Source organism: Gymnoscopelus microlampas (assembly GCF_963454915.1).
Source record: "Gymnoscopelus microlampas genome assembly, chromosome: 2".
In the NCBI taxonomy this organism is placed as follows: Eukaryota; Metazoa; Chordata; class Actinopteri; order Myctophiformes; family Myctophidae; genus Gymnoscopelus; species Gymnoscopelus microlampas.
This window is the reverse complement of record NC_139939.1, coordinates 26,302,758-26,319,285: the sequence shown is the minus strand read 5'-3', so window position 1 is coordinate 26,319,285 and position 16,528 is coordinate 26,302,758. Positions and strand designations below refer to the sequence as shown.

At 40.1% G+C, this 16,528-nt stretch overlaps 1 protein-coding gene across 1 annotated transcript in view; it reads right to left on the bottom strand.

The window, feature by feature from the left end:
- nt5c2b (5'-nucleotidase, cytosolic IIb) overlaps nt 1-13,261 on the bottom strand; it is a 27,430-nt gene extending 14,169 nt beyond the window's left edge. The window contains exons 1-3 of the mRNA XM_084086016.1: nt 13,054-13,261; nt 8,780-8,900; nt 4,736-4,809 (exon numbers count right to left, since the gene is read on the bottom strand). Of these exons, the coding sequence (XP_083942142.1) occupies nt 4,736-4,809; nt 8,780-8,880 (175 nt within the window). The 5' untranslated portion in view covers nt 8,881-8,900; nt 13,054-13,261. The remainder of the gene's footprint in view (nt 1-4,735; nt 4,810-8,779; nt 8,901-13,053) is intronic.
- Nucleotides 13,262-16,528: the final 3,267 nt, after the last annotated feature.

Below are 16,528 nucleotides of genomic sequence, written 5' to 3'. Positions count from 1 at the left end.
ACTGGATATCACACAGGCTCAGGCAGTTGGTTCATTACACAATAACTAGAGGTGTACGGCTCTGTCACATGTAGTCTTCAGTGGCCAAAGATGTATTAGCCCAGTTTACACTCACTGCAAACATAACATGTAGCTTTTTCAGGGCATAACCAATTACGAGGTTCAGTGTTAAAACATCACGGACATTGGGCGTTCTGAGCTTGGGTTATTGTAGTTTACTGAAACCAAAACTGAAATGAGAAAAATGTATGGGAAGAAATGAGTTAATTAAAACAACTAAAACTAAACAAATAGGATTTTAGTTTATATAGTTTATATATAGTTTACAGTTTAGCCAAAATATTGGCATTACAACTAAATAGAGCCTATATTGAAGCAATATTGAATTAGGATTTGTTTTTCTTTTAGTCGGCCAAGGTTTTTTTGTTAGTTGGTGGTTGGTGTTGTTGGTGGTTGATTTGCAATGGCCACCTTAGTGGCTAAAGGAAGATGAATTGCAAACGCATTCAACTTCCCCACGGTTACAGAGATCAGTTCATACATGTTTTGCGGTTTGTTGGTAATAGAAATAAAATCTGTTTTCTCTCTCTTTTTGTTTTACTGAAATCACCTGGTCCCCAGCAAGACACTTGAACAATAAGCTTGGAAACAATCATTGCTGAAACTGATGCATTTAATATAAGACATTCTAGTCCTAAATTATCATTTCAGATTTGACTCCTAGAGCATCTGTGTATTATTTTTGCCATAAGAAAACCATCTTTAATGAAAGTAGAAAAATGTGATTACAAAGTGTTAGAGCTGGGGAGAAAATCTAGCCTGAGAAATGTAATCTTTCAGAGTTTTTTGAGTGTAAACTGGGAGGCTGGTCACGGTTGCTTGGCAATGTCCTTGGCTCTCTACATTTTATTGGGGCCCTCGCTCCCCCTTCTGTACACACATTCTCGTATTTCTCACACTGACACTTCACTGACAGCATGTGCATCCCCACAAGCATACGTTCTCCTAGATGCTGAGGAGCTCGCACCCAAACTGCAGCTATCAGTTACCTCGTATCCCTGAAAGGTCTTTTGCTAGATAATTATACTCACAAGTCTAGTGCTTAGAGTGTCTGTATGGGTGGATGGATGTTACAGCACAGATCAGTTTTAGTTCTAAATTATGTAGTTATAATCGACGAACACAAGGTAAACAACTTGTCCGCTTGCCCAATGATAGGTTAGTCAATCTGGCTTAATGAAACTGGCCTTCATATGAACCTACCATGCTTCTAAAATACTCTACTGAGATGTCACTAAGCTTTCTCTATTAGAAACAAAACTGCCTTATATGTATATATATATATCTTCCAAATAGACTTTGCCTTGTATTTGTGTGAAACCTACAGTAACTATCAAGCATACTGTGAAAGCTAACCAAAAAAGAATAAAAGTAAGAGAACTTGTAGACAGCCTCAGGGACCAATATTCTGGGCCAAAGGTTTGGTGTAAAACTAGGGCAGCACTATGTTATCTCTCTCTGCATCCTGGGACAGAATTTGTGTTTGAGCAATGCTATTGTGTGCTCCTTTCCAGAGAATCGAGAACAGATGTAGTAATATTGGCCAAAAATATATGTAGAGCAGTCAATTCTAGCACTGAGCTTTGACATTTACTTGTCTGTGTGACTCCCTTATTACATGACATAACAAATGGACAATGCTCCCCTGAGCTACAAGGAATATCGTATGAATAGATACAGACCTTTATTGATCCTGAGGGAAATTCAATTGTCATGGCATTACTAGGTATATCATTAGTATCATCCATAATGCAGTTAACTGTTACCATCTCTGCTCATAGCAGTGATAGTAACAATGGAAAATCAGAAAGCTGTTTCATAATGCAATGTTTGTTTCTTATGGACATTACAAATGTCTGCAATCCTACTATGAATGTGTAAATTCTCTGTCTGTCCGTCTGTATGTCTGTAGTTCGTGTATCTCAAGAAACGTCAGATGAACGACTTCAAACTCGGCACGCATGCACCTTTGGGAATAAAAGGGACACAATAGACAGACCCGTATCGCATAACTGGGTGGGGTATGAATTACCAACTTGCATCGTTCCCGACATGCATCGTTCCAGAGTAGGCCGGTGGCCGCCCGGTCTACTATTTTAAAATGAACCAACCAAGTCGTGATTACATGTGGAAGGCACAAGGCAGGCTTGTATAAATCACTCTCAACCTGGAGTCCCTAATTTAGGCATGTAATTACACGCAAAAATGTTCAAAGATTTTGAGAAATAGAGGAAAATAGCAGATCTGCAATCTCACAAGGTATTGCAAGGCGTTGTGAGCTTGTAGATCGGCTATTTTCACCATGCGACCCGTTGTATAGTATAAAATAGGGCTTAAATGGTTACAGACAAAACTTGTGACAAAAGAAAAGACAAAAACTACGGTAAACCAAATTAGAGAAGCTTGTTTACCCTAGCCAAGCCATAACCAATTAAATCCGGCAACGCATCTACAAATGTCTTCTAAAACAGTTTTCTGAGTGGTTGAGTGGTTCTCAAACTTTTTCATGGCAAGGAGACCCCCAGAATTATATGTGATTTGATCACGGACCACCATCTAAAAATAGTTTGTTTCAGGGACCCCCCCAGAAGCAAAGATTTGAGTTACAAATGTTCGCTTGAAAAAATATATTTTCAAAGATTTGCACAAAAAAAATCACGATTTAAAAAAGAAATAGCAGATCTACAAGCTCATGGCGCGGCACTCGGTGCCGCTCTATGAGCTTGTATATCTGCAATTTTTCAATAGCCAAAGAAATTTTAAAAAATGACACAGATGCTTTCCCGGTCTAAATGGGTTAAAACAAACAGCAGGATATTGACAATAAATGCTGGTCTGGCAACGGCCGCTCTGTGACACGCTACCTCCCTGGCGTGCCGTGCAGCGGTGGCAGGCTTGAGACCCAGAAGCAGTGCAGAGAGACACGATAGCCGCACTCCTTGTAAACATTAACAGTTGGTTATGAGTGTCCATAAAAACAGACATGTCTTGTCAACACCTGAGTGCCCATTAAATCTCATGCAAAGGGGATAGTGATGGTGGGCCAGACAGCGACTGCAGTCTGAAAACTCACCTCTTCAGACTCTACCTCAGTGGTTCCCAAACATTTTAATGTAAAGGACCCCCAAACTTAAACTGTATGTATTTGGCCCCAGGCCCCCCATTTGTAAAGATGTTGTGCCAGCCAGGGACCCCCATTTGTCAACATGTGTCAAATTGTTTTTGAAAATAGCAGGTCTACAAGCTCACAATGCTTTGAAGCATTGTGAGCTTGTAGATCAGACATTTTTGAAGAGACAAAAAATTGAATAGAGATCAAGTGGTTAAACTGATCTTTGCTGGGGCACCCCTGGAACCGCCTCAAGGACCCCTGGGGGTCCCTGGGCCCCACTCTGAGAACCAGTGCTCTACCTCACCCCCTAGCACTTCTGATTCCTTGTATCAATTATTTTTGCCTAATTTTGGATAGATGCTATTATGCAGATGTATGTTGGTTGCTAATTTCCCAGCAATGTAAACGGTATCCATGAGTAAACGCAACTTCACTTCATACATACTGTTTGCTGCTAGTCCACAAATGCTAAGAATGTTATTTAGATAAGTTGTTTAGACAGATGCTAAGTTAGACGTTTACCTGTTATCCTAGTTACTTTGTAGCACTTAATTGTCATTTGTTGACTAGGGTTTTTGCCATTTACTCCGATCTCGCACTCTATAAGTCTCTCTGGATAAGAGCCTCTGCTAAATCAGACATGACCTGCTTCTGAAAGTCAGGAATTGTATTTATAGAGATGACAGCCATCATGCCATGGAGCTGAGTCAATCAATGGTGGACGCACTCGCACTGTACAAGCTAGACAGGGGTCTAGATACAGAGGTGACATGGAGCATTTTTTGTCCTTTGTTGGTCAGTTTAAAAGAGAACATCTGTCTCCACCCTGGAAACTATGCTCACCCACCCTATTTTGGTCTGGTTGTAAAACCTTTGAAGGCTAATGTTGCCAAACTATTGCAAAGTCCGGCAAATGTTTAAAGATCTACGCTCCTCTTTTCTATGCTATATGTGTCACTGGCAAAATCCCAAAATAATATTCTGCAAAAACAAGCTGCAGTTTTAGTCTAATATTTTCGTCTTTCCCAAATATGGAGTCAAGTAGAAAGAATTTGTCAAATCTATGCCAAACATGTGAGGTCAAAGGAACTCCGAGTCAACCCACATTTAAATGTACTCTGCCACTCACAGAATGTTTCCATCGTCTTTCAAATAGATTGATCCCCTCTTATCAAGGTGTGTCAAAGAAGCACTTTCACACACGCACGTGCGCGCGCGCGCACACACACACACACACACACACACACACACACACACACACACACACACACACACACACACACACACACACACACACACACACACACACACACACACACACACACACACACACACACACACACACACACACACACACACACACACACACACACACACACACACACACACACGTGAGACATGAGCTCTGCTCTTCTTTAGCAACACAACAAAAAGCAGAAGAATCCTTACAGGCAAAAAGGTTGCTATGCCATCAGAAGCCAATGTCCACTGCATGGTGCATAGTGACATGTGATGATGGTACTGGGTGTTTAGGGTTAGGGTAGGGTGTTATGAACTACTTACCCGCTAGAGTGTAATCCATATCAAAGCCAAAGCACTTGATCTTCTCCATTGCCAAGCTTCTGTTGACGAACACTCTAAAGAGAGAGAACAAGGAATAAGCAGTGGCAATTTAGCATAACATAATCTAGTGCAAATCTTATCTCCATCGACAAGTTTAGCATTGATTTTGACATTTTGTAGGTGAACTGTACGTGTTAGGAATTTGCATTCCACAATAAGTGTTATGTTAACCACGAGTGAATAGGAGGGTTTACGCACATATTAGACTATCTGGTCTGCATAGCTAATAAAGGATCTCAACAAGTAAATACAATCAAATCTGCCGCACATTTATGAGATACACACCAAGGTCAGACAATCTACAAGATGGAACCATTCGCCCTCCCCTGAGTTGGAATTTTCTTTTACCTTCTTCAGATAATTACACTAGTGCAATAAAGAAAATAATGTGGAAAACATTTCAATTAATAACATGTCAATGTCAATTAAAAAGTTGTTTGGTTAGGTACTGCGGTTGCAAACACCCGAAAATGCCTACTCAACCACCTTACGTCATCTCAGAACATTTACACAACACCACTACACAGAATTCTGTTTTTAGTCCCGTGTCTGTAGCTAACATTAAAGGAAGCAGCTCATAAATCAGCCAGGGTGCTGGGAGACCAGTGTGGTTAGAGTGATGGGCCATGTTTACATAGCCTGCCTGACACTGATGATCCTGGCATCTCCAGGGAACGGATGGCACTCAGCTTCTTTCCCACAGCCAGACACAAATACTGCCAGCTTAGGTAAGCTTATCTATACTGCGTGTGTACCATTACATCTAAATACAGCATTGTACAGTATTTCAGCGCCTTTCTTTTTCTAGTTTACAAAGCAGCCACAAATGACTTACATACAGTAGTTGAAATACTGAAAATAAAATATATATGTATACAAAGTTACAAACTGTATTTTTACTATTTTACACTATTTCATATTTCATATTTATGTTTATGTAACTGTGTCTTCAAATGTTTTCATACAAGCCAATATTACGTTAATCTACTGACAGTAATAGTAAGATATTATGTAGCTAGCCAGTAGACAAAATAAAACAAAGACATTCTTCAGGAAAACCAACTTTAAATTGTCTACAAACAACACAGTGACAGTTATAGTACACCAATGTAGCTGCCAATTATGTTAAACATACTCTAACTCCACTATTGCAGACACTAGGCTAACAAAGTCATTTCCCACATCACAAATCTGCGTGACGGTGAAGAAGTACCTTGCCGCAGATCCATAGTGAACAAGCTGCCATTTAGATCCATGCCCAACGGATGACTGGCGATGCATTCTGAGTGCAATTAAACGCAGGTTTGATTTGCTTTTGGCCCAGCAGTCTGCGGTTACACATGGTAGCTTTGGCCCTCAAACAATGCCCCCACTCTCTTTGCTTCCTTGCCATTCAGAAATTTTCTGACTTGTTGCAAAAATGATTGTGGCCATTCCGCGTCATTCTCTGTTGTTGTCTGTTGTCAGTCAGGGTTGTTTTTGAGCAGATTGTTGTTACTGGCCCTCAAAGACATCTAGAACTATCACAAGTGAGGTAGGATTAAGCAAGCCCTAGTCCCAAGCTACTGCAGCTTGAAAAACCAAGGTGCCGGCAAGACTTACAGAGTGAATCTTTGAGAAGAAAATCATTCTGTCTTTATTAAAACAAAATTAAGTATGTTCATATTACATATGTTACTTATGTGAAATATGAACACATTTAATTCTCACGCTTTTTAATTTCAAGGACCCCCAGTTTGATATGTATTAGGCCACAGACACCCATTTGATACAACTTCTGTGTTAATTTAAGCCTGAGAGTGTACAGTTCTCTCTTAGAGTTACAGACCTGTAAGGGTCCATTTGGAGTTTCCTGGTGGTCCCTGGAACTGACGTTGAGAACCAGTGTTTTAGCCTATCTGTTAGCCTATCTTCATTAAATAGGGTTAGTCATGACGGGTCAATATGAACATGAGCATGTCACAGTCAAACCTTTTAAACAATTGAATCTAAAAATGATTGTATTACTATAGGATACAAAGACCCTATTCCTTGCAGGATTGACTCAATGTTCTTTTGTTTTTGGGATCTGTAATAACCCATTTAGACCGAGAACCCCTATACGTAACTATACCTTTCAATCCGGGAACCCCTTTTGGGGTAGTTGTTGCTATGTACAGTATATAACAACATCATTTGTTGGTCATTTTTGAATAAATATTTGAAGTTTTTCAGAAAACTTAGGTCCGGATTTAGAAGGCGTTTTTAGAATCCGGCTCAGGTCTAAATGGGATAAAGGGAAGTCATAAATGTTACTCAAGCCAACTCTCATGCCTCACCTTGGTTCAACAGTATTGACACAGAGGGTGGGGGTTTCACATACATGAGATAGTCAGCCTCGACTTTGGCCCTTCTGACAACAACACTATTGCCTCAAAAATAGCCCACACAGGACAGCCCACATGTAAAAGAGAATCCCTTAGCAATACTCTGAGCACAGCTGTGCAGTAATCTGCCAGATTTTTTCCCCGCTAGCATCTTATCTTATGGAAACAGCTCATTCAAAGCCACTTGTGACAGAAAGTTTATCTGAGCTGAGCAGAGCAGAGCAGAGCTGTGGGCCCCTGGCTGTGTGGCAAATGTGTTTAAACAAGTGTCCAAAATATATTGGGGCAAAGGGCAAAATGCACCCTGAGGTCTCAAAAATGGGTCATATGAGTCTATAGTTTTTAATCAGATTGAGCGCCTTTTCTGTATTTCTAACTGTAGTGATGGGAGCCATTCTCTTGCTTGAGGGGACTGTGTATTCCTCTGCAAGATAACAGTGTATTGAAGTAGACCTTTTTTAGATTAAGACCAATGTAACTTAAATCTGTCAAAAAGCTTGTATGAAATAGGTCTAGCTTAATTAAATAGAACTAACTTCTACAAACAACATTGTGTGACTGTGTGTGGAGGAGAAAGGAGTTACAGCCTGAGTGACAGATGCCTGTGTGTAGTCTACAAAGATACCATGTAGGTGACACTTTTAGAGCTGCTGTTAACATGGGGGCTTGTTATGTTATGTAATGGTATGGAATAACGACAATTCCCTGCAGACGTGCACATGTCTTTAGTGAGGTTAAACATTGTACAATGGCCAACCGTTTATCACACTCACGTGGACTACTTTACTGCCTCCATCCACCATTTAGCTAGCATGGCCGGAGGGGTTTTCCTATCATTAGATAAATGCATTGGGCAGGGCATTCTATTTTAAATATCTCTCAATTTTGTAACTTTTGACAGTTACTAAATTAAGTTTCTGGCAACACTTTGTAACCTAGTTTCATTTGTTAATTTTGCCTTGTGCGTTGAATACTGAAAATAGCCAATCAACAATATCACAAGGCCTCGCGATTGGACAGCTTGGAGATCTGCAATTTTTTTAACAGCTTTTAAATTCTTTGAAATGTTTCAAACATTTTTGTCAATTTGATGCTATAATGACATGCCCAAAATAGGGATGCCAGGGATAAAGTGGTTAAAGTTAATTACATGAGTGTGACTCAGTAATTCTCTGAACTACACACTGACCAATTTTGCTGTGTGAGGTTCCACAGGAAACTGTTGTAAAACCTTCACCAAACCTTGCTGTTAAGTGTGTCTCAAACAGGATGTGTTAACTGAAAGCTGACAAAAATAGCATCATGTCCAACATACAGAGCACCTGATGTACTTCTACTACAGTAGTCTAGCGACATGGGCAACTGAAGATCAATTTAGTTTTACTAATATGCATAGTTAGATGAATGGCAGTGACGAAATTATCCCAAATTATCCTGTTCTAAATGCATGTGGATGTCACTTTATTGACATCCACGACAGTGACACTGCATAATATCCTCAAACATTATGCTGGGGAATGGGGATGCACAACGAACAGCATGACCTGCAATACGAACTGGTTCACTTGTAACAGGTGAGCTATGGAATGGTGGCCCTTATTTCTTATTGCATACCAACCTGTGGAAGGCCTCTCTTCTGTACTTCTTCATAGCCAGACCATCCATGTTGGCTGGCAAGTCTGCATAGTTCTGCAGTCTGTCACTCCATGAAGTCGTCATGTTCAAAACCTCTTCAAAGTCTGGAATGATGGAAGGGGGGAAGCATAAGGGCTCTCAATCAAAAAATATTGGACCACACTTACAAAAGTAAGCCAATACAATAATTAGCCTAAACACAATTTTCTGTGCTCATTTAATTCATATTTAGGCTAATAACGCATTAATAACTTAATTTAAGGACTTATGAATACAAAATGCTTTACATCAAATTGACAAAATAAAATACAATAAGCAACATAATAAAAAACATGATTACGTACTATACAATTTAGAAAATGTAGTATTCACATTAAACAAATATACAAAAAGACTGACATTACCGCTACCATTCAGGTGACTATTAATTAGGCTCACAAGTCACAACATGACAGACTCATATCAAGTATTTCAAGGATTTGGGTTTGTGGGAAGGAGTTGCGTTACAATCTTTGACGGTGAGAATTTGGACCTAGGTTAACCCTCACCGTTGAGGACAGAACTCAAATCCGGCAACCACATGCGTGCTGGCATGCACCCGACCACAATCACTTGCACATAAAATCTAGGTAGTCAGGTATGCATGGTTTGTAAAATAAACCTCACTCACAATGGATCACAACATCGCATTGATTTTAAAATTTTACTTTTTGTTTTTAAAGCCTTAAATGGCCTCGCGCCACAGTATATTTCTGATCTGGTTTCTGCACCTCCTACCCTCAGGGTTCTTAGGTCATCTTCCCAAATGCTCCTCGACATTCCCCCAACAAACCTTAGAACTAAAGGTGACCGGGCATTTTCTGTTATTGCGCCCACACTCTGGAACAATCTCCCACTGCACATTAAGTCCAGCTCCACCATTGAAAGGTTCAAATCCACCCTAAAAACCCACCTCTTCTCCATTGCCTTCAGCTCAGTCTGAGGACAATTAACCTATGGCCATTGAATATATTGAATGTATTTCTTTTTGTATTACTTTCATGTTCTCCTATCTTTGCTGTTTTTGTTTGAGGTATTGCTTTATGTTTCTTTTACTATGCTGTATTTTATTAGGTTATGCTATTGTGAATGTAAAGCACTTTGGGTCAACTTCTGTTGTTTTTAAATGTGCTATATAAATAAAGGTGACTTGACTTTACAACAGTGACACAGTGATGTTGGCTTTTCCTGTAGCTTAGATTCTTCACTACAGTATGTTGCTAGGGGAGGTAGGTCTGTCTGTCCCGTCATAGTCAATTAACCAATTAATTGTCTCCGCCAGGACGAAGGCGTGGCCGAGACTATGTTTTGTGTGTTTGTCTGTGTGTTTGTCTGTGTGTGTGTGTGTGTGTGTGTGTGTGTGTGTGTGTGTGTGTGTGTGTGTGTGTGTGTGTGTGTGTGTGTGTGCGTGCGTGCGTGCGTGCGTGCGTGCGTGCGTGCGTGCGTGCGTGCGTGCGTGCGTGTGTTCGTCCGTCTGTTAACAGGTCATCTCCGGCACCTTTGGACTGATCGGTGTGAAACTGCGCACGCACATTCCCTGGAGGCCAGAGCAGAACCAGATTTTGTCAACATCACGCAAACCGGTACACATTATCTCTATAGTCATGTGATCAAGACAGATCTGTCCGATTTTTCATATTACATCCTGATTGGCTAAGATTGGCTTCCAAAGTTTACAGGAGTGGTCCGTTTTGAACAAATTGCCATGAAACTTTGCACGCACATTCCTACTAGGCCAAGGAATAAATGCCACCCTTTTCACATTGGTCTATTGTATAGCAATAACTTCATCAACGTTAATCCCTCAACTCACCTCTATAATGAGTGAATTCCGAACATTGCTGGCCCACAATAACCTACTGTACCTGAACTGGCGCTGGCGGAGACCTGTGCTCTGAGGAACACTTTTTCTAGTTGGTCAGTGTGGTCTTACCTCAACCAAGACTTTAGTTGTGGGGTTTTTTATGCTTTTTTCCATGCACAACTCTTGTAAAATCTCGAAATAACCCTTTAATTCTGCCAAGTCTATAACTTTCAATAGCCAGTAGCCATTGTGAAATCATCATTAGAATGATCAGTACTTAAACTCACCAACCTGAAAAGGCTGGTCCCTGCATGATTGTATGCAGCAAACACAATTTTACTACCATTAGTTTACAAAGAATTTCTTTAGCGAGGATAGCCCTTGGGGAGGGGTGGAGTAGAGGTTAATGAGTCAGTCCTAGAAACAAGGGAAGGAACCAAGCCACTGAAACTGTATTAAAGTGGTGTTATCTGGCAAGAAAACGGAAATCAAATGAATAAAATCTACGTCTGCAACAACAGCAATGCTAAAGCACAAATCCTTAGGCCTGATGGACTCACGTGCCCATGAGGATATTTAACAATATGGCTATATTTATTACATTGTATATGCCTCAATATATACTACATCTAGGCTATCTAAGACAACACCCACATAATGGGCTAAACTGAAAGAAGAGTAACCCCCTCAATACACTCACCATGTTATCATCTCAAGAGATTTACAACCTTGTTTCCAAAAGGAAGGGCTGGACTATGGATTGCCTTGTCAACAGCAGGAGTTACCCCCCATACAGATTTTCTAACCTTAGAAGGGGGGGGGGGGGAGGAAAGGCTGAGGTCAGCTTTCTTGCGTTTGTTTGTTTTCTTTCAGAAAACTTGAAGGGTTTCTTTATCACTGTTTATCCTTTCCTGTAAGCAGTGACAATCCTTCAATAAAAATTATCTTAAAATAAATAATACAATATTATAGTATGTGTGCATGCTGTAGCTATATTGATAGTAGATATTTATATAGATTTTACTTCATCAAAATATATAGAAAGAAGTCAAACATTCCCAGATGTTTGGTTCCTATCTAGCCTTGGATCAAGACTATCATGTATGTATTTTATCAATTTTGAGATACGAAAGTCAAAGTCAGACTCGATAAAATACATCTATGACCCAAGGCTAGTTCCTACCACGAGACTCAGGTTTCCACTCAGGTAGGCTATTATACTGTAATATGAATGGTGTTGCAGCGTGCAAGTGAGATGAGATCTGAGTGTGAGAACTTCATTAAATTGTTTGAGACTGAGAGTATGTTACTACCCTGTATGTTTCATTTTGTGCATTTCAGACATGACACCATTGAACATTGTGGGTCCAGTGGGGTCTGAAGGGCGGTCTGGTTGGGACAGAGTCAGAAAGACTCCCAGCCAGAAAACAGCAGCCCTGCACTGCAGTAGGAAAAAAGACCAAGCCAAGCCAGGCAGTGAATGTAGTAAAGTGAAGGTAAAAAAAGGTGAAGGCAATTAAATGTAAAGGTGTAATTGTCAAAACAATAGCACGTACAATTTCAAGCGGATGCGTCATTTCTCATTAATATGATAAAATATCTTACAAAAGATTAACGACGACACAAACAACAACAACAGAACATTGAACTACAGTTCAGTGTTCTCTAGCTAACGGCAGAAAACCTTGCTAGCTGAGCTGGCTAGCAAAGGCAGTGTTGCCATATTTTGTGAAAGAAATAAGCAACCAGAGGTCTAGGAAAACAAGCCCAAAAGAAGCAACTATAATAGGCCACATATGAGCACTTTAACCCTAATATGCATTTGAAAATAGCCGATCTACAAGCTCACAACGCGTCGCATCGCGAAACGTTGTGAGCTTGTAGATCTGCTATTTTCCAAAACAGTTGAAATTAAATGTGGATATATTTTTTATATTTGTTTTGAAACATTCTAGCAAAACAAATGCTCACCTGGGCACAAAACATTTGTGAAAATATTTGAGAACCACTGTTTTTTTGTTTTTTTTTAATGTGGAAGCAAGCCTAAATATGCAAGTACACGTTTACAACAAGCCCAAAAAAACACAACCACCAATTTTTACAAGCAACTTTACAGAAAAAAGAAGGTCAAAAGTCGCTTATATTAAGCCGACATGGCAACGCTGAGCAAAGGTCTAACGTTTCCGTAAATATTTAGCATTCTCTAAAGATGAGTTGCACTGTGACACCATTGTCCTCAAGCAGCCCTTTTTATGGTCTCGTTTGATGGCGTTGACTGTCTGCGAGGACAACAAAAGGCGTTTGGTTGGAGAGATCATATCCCCGGCTAACATCTGACTGATGATAGCATTGATGCGAAAACAAAAGCGGATTCCAGCAGCGGTACCATTAGCTTCTAATGTTACTGTACTCACCTCTGCTTTCCTCAATAAAACAACTGCACTGTGTGAGGAGGAACTGCTGGGGATGCGCTTCATGCACGATCAAAGTACAGGACGAAACCGAAAAAGTGATTTTTCTAGCAGGAAAAAAAAGACAGGCAGTAATAACACAGCGATTATAGTCAGTGTACTAGACAGCAATGAATGTTTTCCTTTCCTGCTCTGTCTGGTCTCTACTGTCAGCCTACTGCCAGTTGTTGTTATGAACCAGTGGGCGGTGTATATATGAAGGGGGAGGGACTCTGTGTCATTGCTGCACGATGGCCCATATAGATCTATAGATCTAGTTTTGCTATGCATATATGCATGATCTATGCATGTTCCAATCCACAGAGTTGTGAGTAGCCTATATGAGCATAGGTTTTTTTTTTTTTTGCATGACCAAAACCTGTATCTGTATCAAAACCTGTTTCTGTAACCTGTAGATCTTTGGCTGATCTGATTTGTAGGTGGTTGCAAGTTAACCATTAATGATATGGATAATCATGGATAGGCCTACTCACTTAGCCTATTTACCACCCAACACCATTCAGTGCATTTCTCTCTCACCAGGTAAGACAGGTCTCGGTCCTAAGTCATTCCCATCCCATGTGAGTTGATGCTTTTTTAGCCTATCCACTCATTCAATGTGATATTTTCTGGTTACATTTACCGTATATTTTCAGCACAATAAATGAAGTAAAAAAATCAAGTTAAGAGCACTTGTCTGCAATTTGCAACTGATCCTACAAGCCTTCTAAGCTTGACACCAGAAATGACCCCCCAAAGTTTTCTGTACATGTACCTTTATTGCTCCTAGTGTTGATGATTTCTTGTATGTGTATATTTCTTTGTGTTATCCTTTTAGCATCATTTTATAATCGAACCGCCATACTTTTTGCAAACTGTTTATAAGTTTAACAGTTTCAAAGTAGGCCTGCATTAAAAAAAATAAGTTGGTGTAAGCCCAGTGTTTTACAAAAAAATATATTGGTTAAAGGTTTCATTATGTAATTTAGTCTACCGAAATGATAAACATTCATACAGGCTTGATAATGAACATGGTGGTGATATTTTAAGAGTGTACATGCATGCATGTGGCAGGTGCAGACATTGACATTTCAATCACAAACTGGCAGACTTCTGAGGACACCCTCTAATGACCCAACAAGGTTAAATATCTTGGAAACCCTTTGAAAGCAAAATAAGTCAAATGAGTATTTGTCTGTTTTTTCATACTTTATTTAGACTAAGTCCCAAGTAGAATATGTGGCAGTAAATTCCCTTACAGCGTAGTTCTGAATAGATATTTGAAAACACATATTTCAGCTTGAATGACCCCCCCCCCTTCTCAGTCTATATCTGTGTACGTAGCTATGCATGTTATGTACGTACAGTATATACTGTGTGTGTGTGTGTGTGTGTGTGTGTGTGTGAGTGTGAGTGTGAGTGTGAGTGTGAGTGTGAGTGTGAGTGTGTGTGTGTGTGTGTGTGTGTGTGTGTGCGTGCGCGCTTCGGCTTGATGTTTGCCGCAAAGGCTTATTTCGCTTATTTCCTCACCTGCCCCCCCATACATTACATACATACATACATACATACATACATACATACATACACGCACAAAGATGCATGTGCACTACTACATGTGCAATCTAGAATCCAAATAGTTTTATGATGGCATCTCATGCTTCTGTTCTTTCCCTCCTGTTATGTTGACAATTACCAGTCACAGCTGATAACGTTAGTTCTATGAATAACCTTTTTAGCTGTTGTGATGTCATCAAATGCAGGATGGCAATGAACCTTCTTCAATTAAATCCCTGAAAAGAATAATTATTTTTTGCCCGCCGAACTCCATCACTAGCCTAACTAATGCACCACGTCCCCTGTCTGCAAATTTGCACTATACTGTTAAGGTCATGGTGTCTTTTTGGACACCTTAATCAATTTGTAGTGTTGTGAAAGGTGTTTTTTTGTCAAGAATCACAGCCAAATTTAGGTTGGTTTTATCACATAAAAAGTAAGTAAGTAGCCTTGGGAAGCAATGGTTCCTGAGCCATGTGGCACTTAGGGCAGGAGCCATATCTCCTGTTTCTATAGCGTGAGGCGGCTTGATGTACAAGTACATCCCCCAGCCATGATGTGGAAGTACTGTACACCCCCTAGACATGATGCTAGTATGTCGCAGGGACTTACCCCCAATCCAATCACATAAGGACCTTGTTATCCATGCTTTCATCACCTATCTGGACTACAGTTATTCCTTGTATTTAGGATTGACTCAGTCATTCCTCCCTTTCTCAGCTACAGACAGTTCAAAATGCAGCTGCTAGACTGTTAACTGGAACAAAAAGCCCTAAATTGATTAACCCAACATTACCTCACTGATCTGTTGCACTCTGAGTCAACTCCTGTTGTTTTTAAATGTGCCACTATATAAATAAACCTTGACTTGATTTGATTCCTATTGTAGTGTTATAATACAACCCAGTGATACACAGCCCAGTATCTGTACTGATACACTCTCATCTGTGTCGATAGATAGAGTGTTTGTTATGCCAAGGCTTTATCTGGACACTGCATGCTTAAGGATGCAGAATGCAACTGTTGAAGTACAATTAATCTCCCATAGAACATCATGTTCTCTTGTGTTTACTTATTCATTCCCACCCTGTTTCTTTCTGTATCTGTTATGACTTGCATATCTCTCAGTCACGTATTGTGGCTTGCTATGTATTATATTCTCTATGTGTTTAATACATTTCAGAACACGCTGTGTTATAGCCTATTGCCTTGCTAGGTGTCATCTAGTTCTCTGGGCCCGCTGCTTACTTAGTAAGTCAACTAAATTACCAGTCACCACACTTAAAGGAGAATTCTCCATCCCACGTTCGCCACAGCTTAAAACCTGCGCCAATAGGCCTTGCGTATAGGTACTCTCGTATTTTAATAGCTTTTTTTTGGTTTGTTTTTGGTGAGATCTGACGTTCATAGTGACAGAACACTATGAAAAAAAAAAGGTCTTGCTAGACGAGATTGAAATCTCGAGATTCCGATCTCGTCTAGCGGGACTTCTGTTTTTTTTTAAAGCTGTGGCGGACCTGGGATGGAGTTATGACATTTTTCTACTGTACCATTTATCCTAAGATATCATAACGTCACAGAAAAGGTAAGAAAACCTTAGTCCAAAATCCTCCTTTAATAGATGGATCTCTTTCCCCATCTAAATCATACAGTGCATATCATACACCATACATTATACTGTAAATACATACCTTACACACACACACACACACACACACACACACACACACACACACACACACACACACACACATTCACATACAAAGAGAGAGAGAGGGAGAGGGGGGGGGGGGGGAGAGAGAGAGAGAGAGAGAGAGAGAGAGAGAATACAAGCATGCAATGGCAGACTATAGCCTATCAATCAGCTTGCTATCAGGTGGACCAT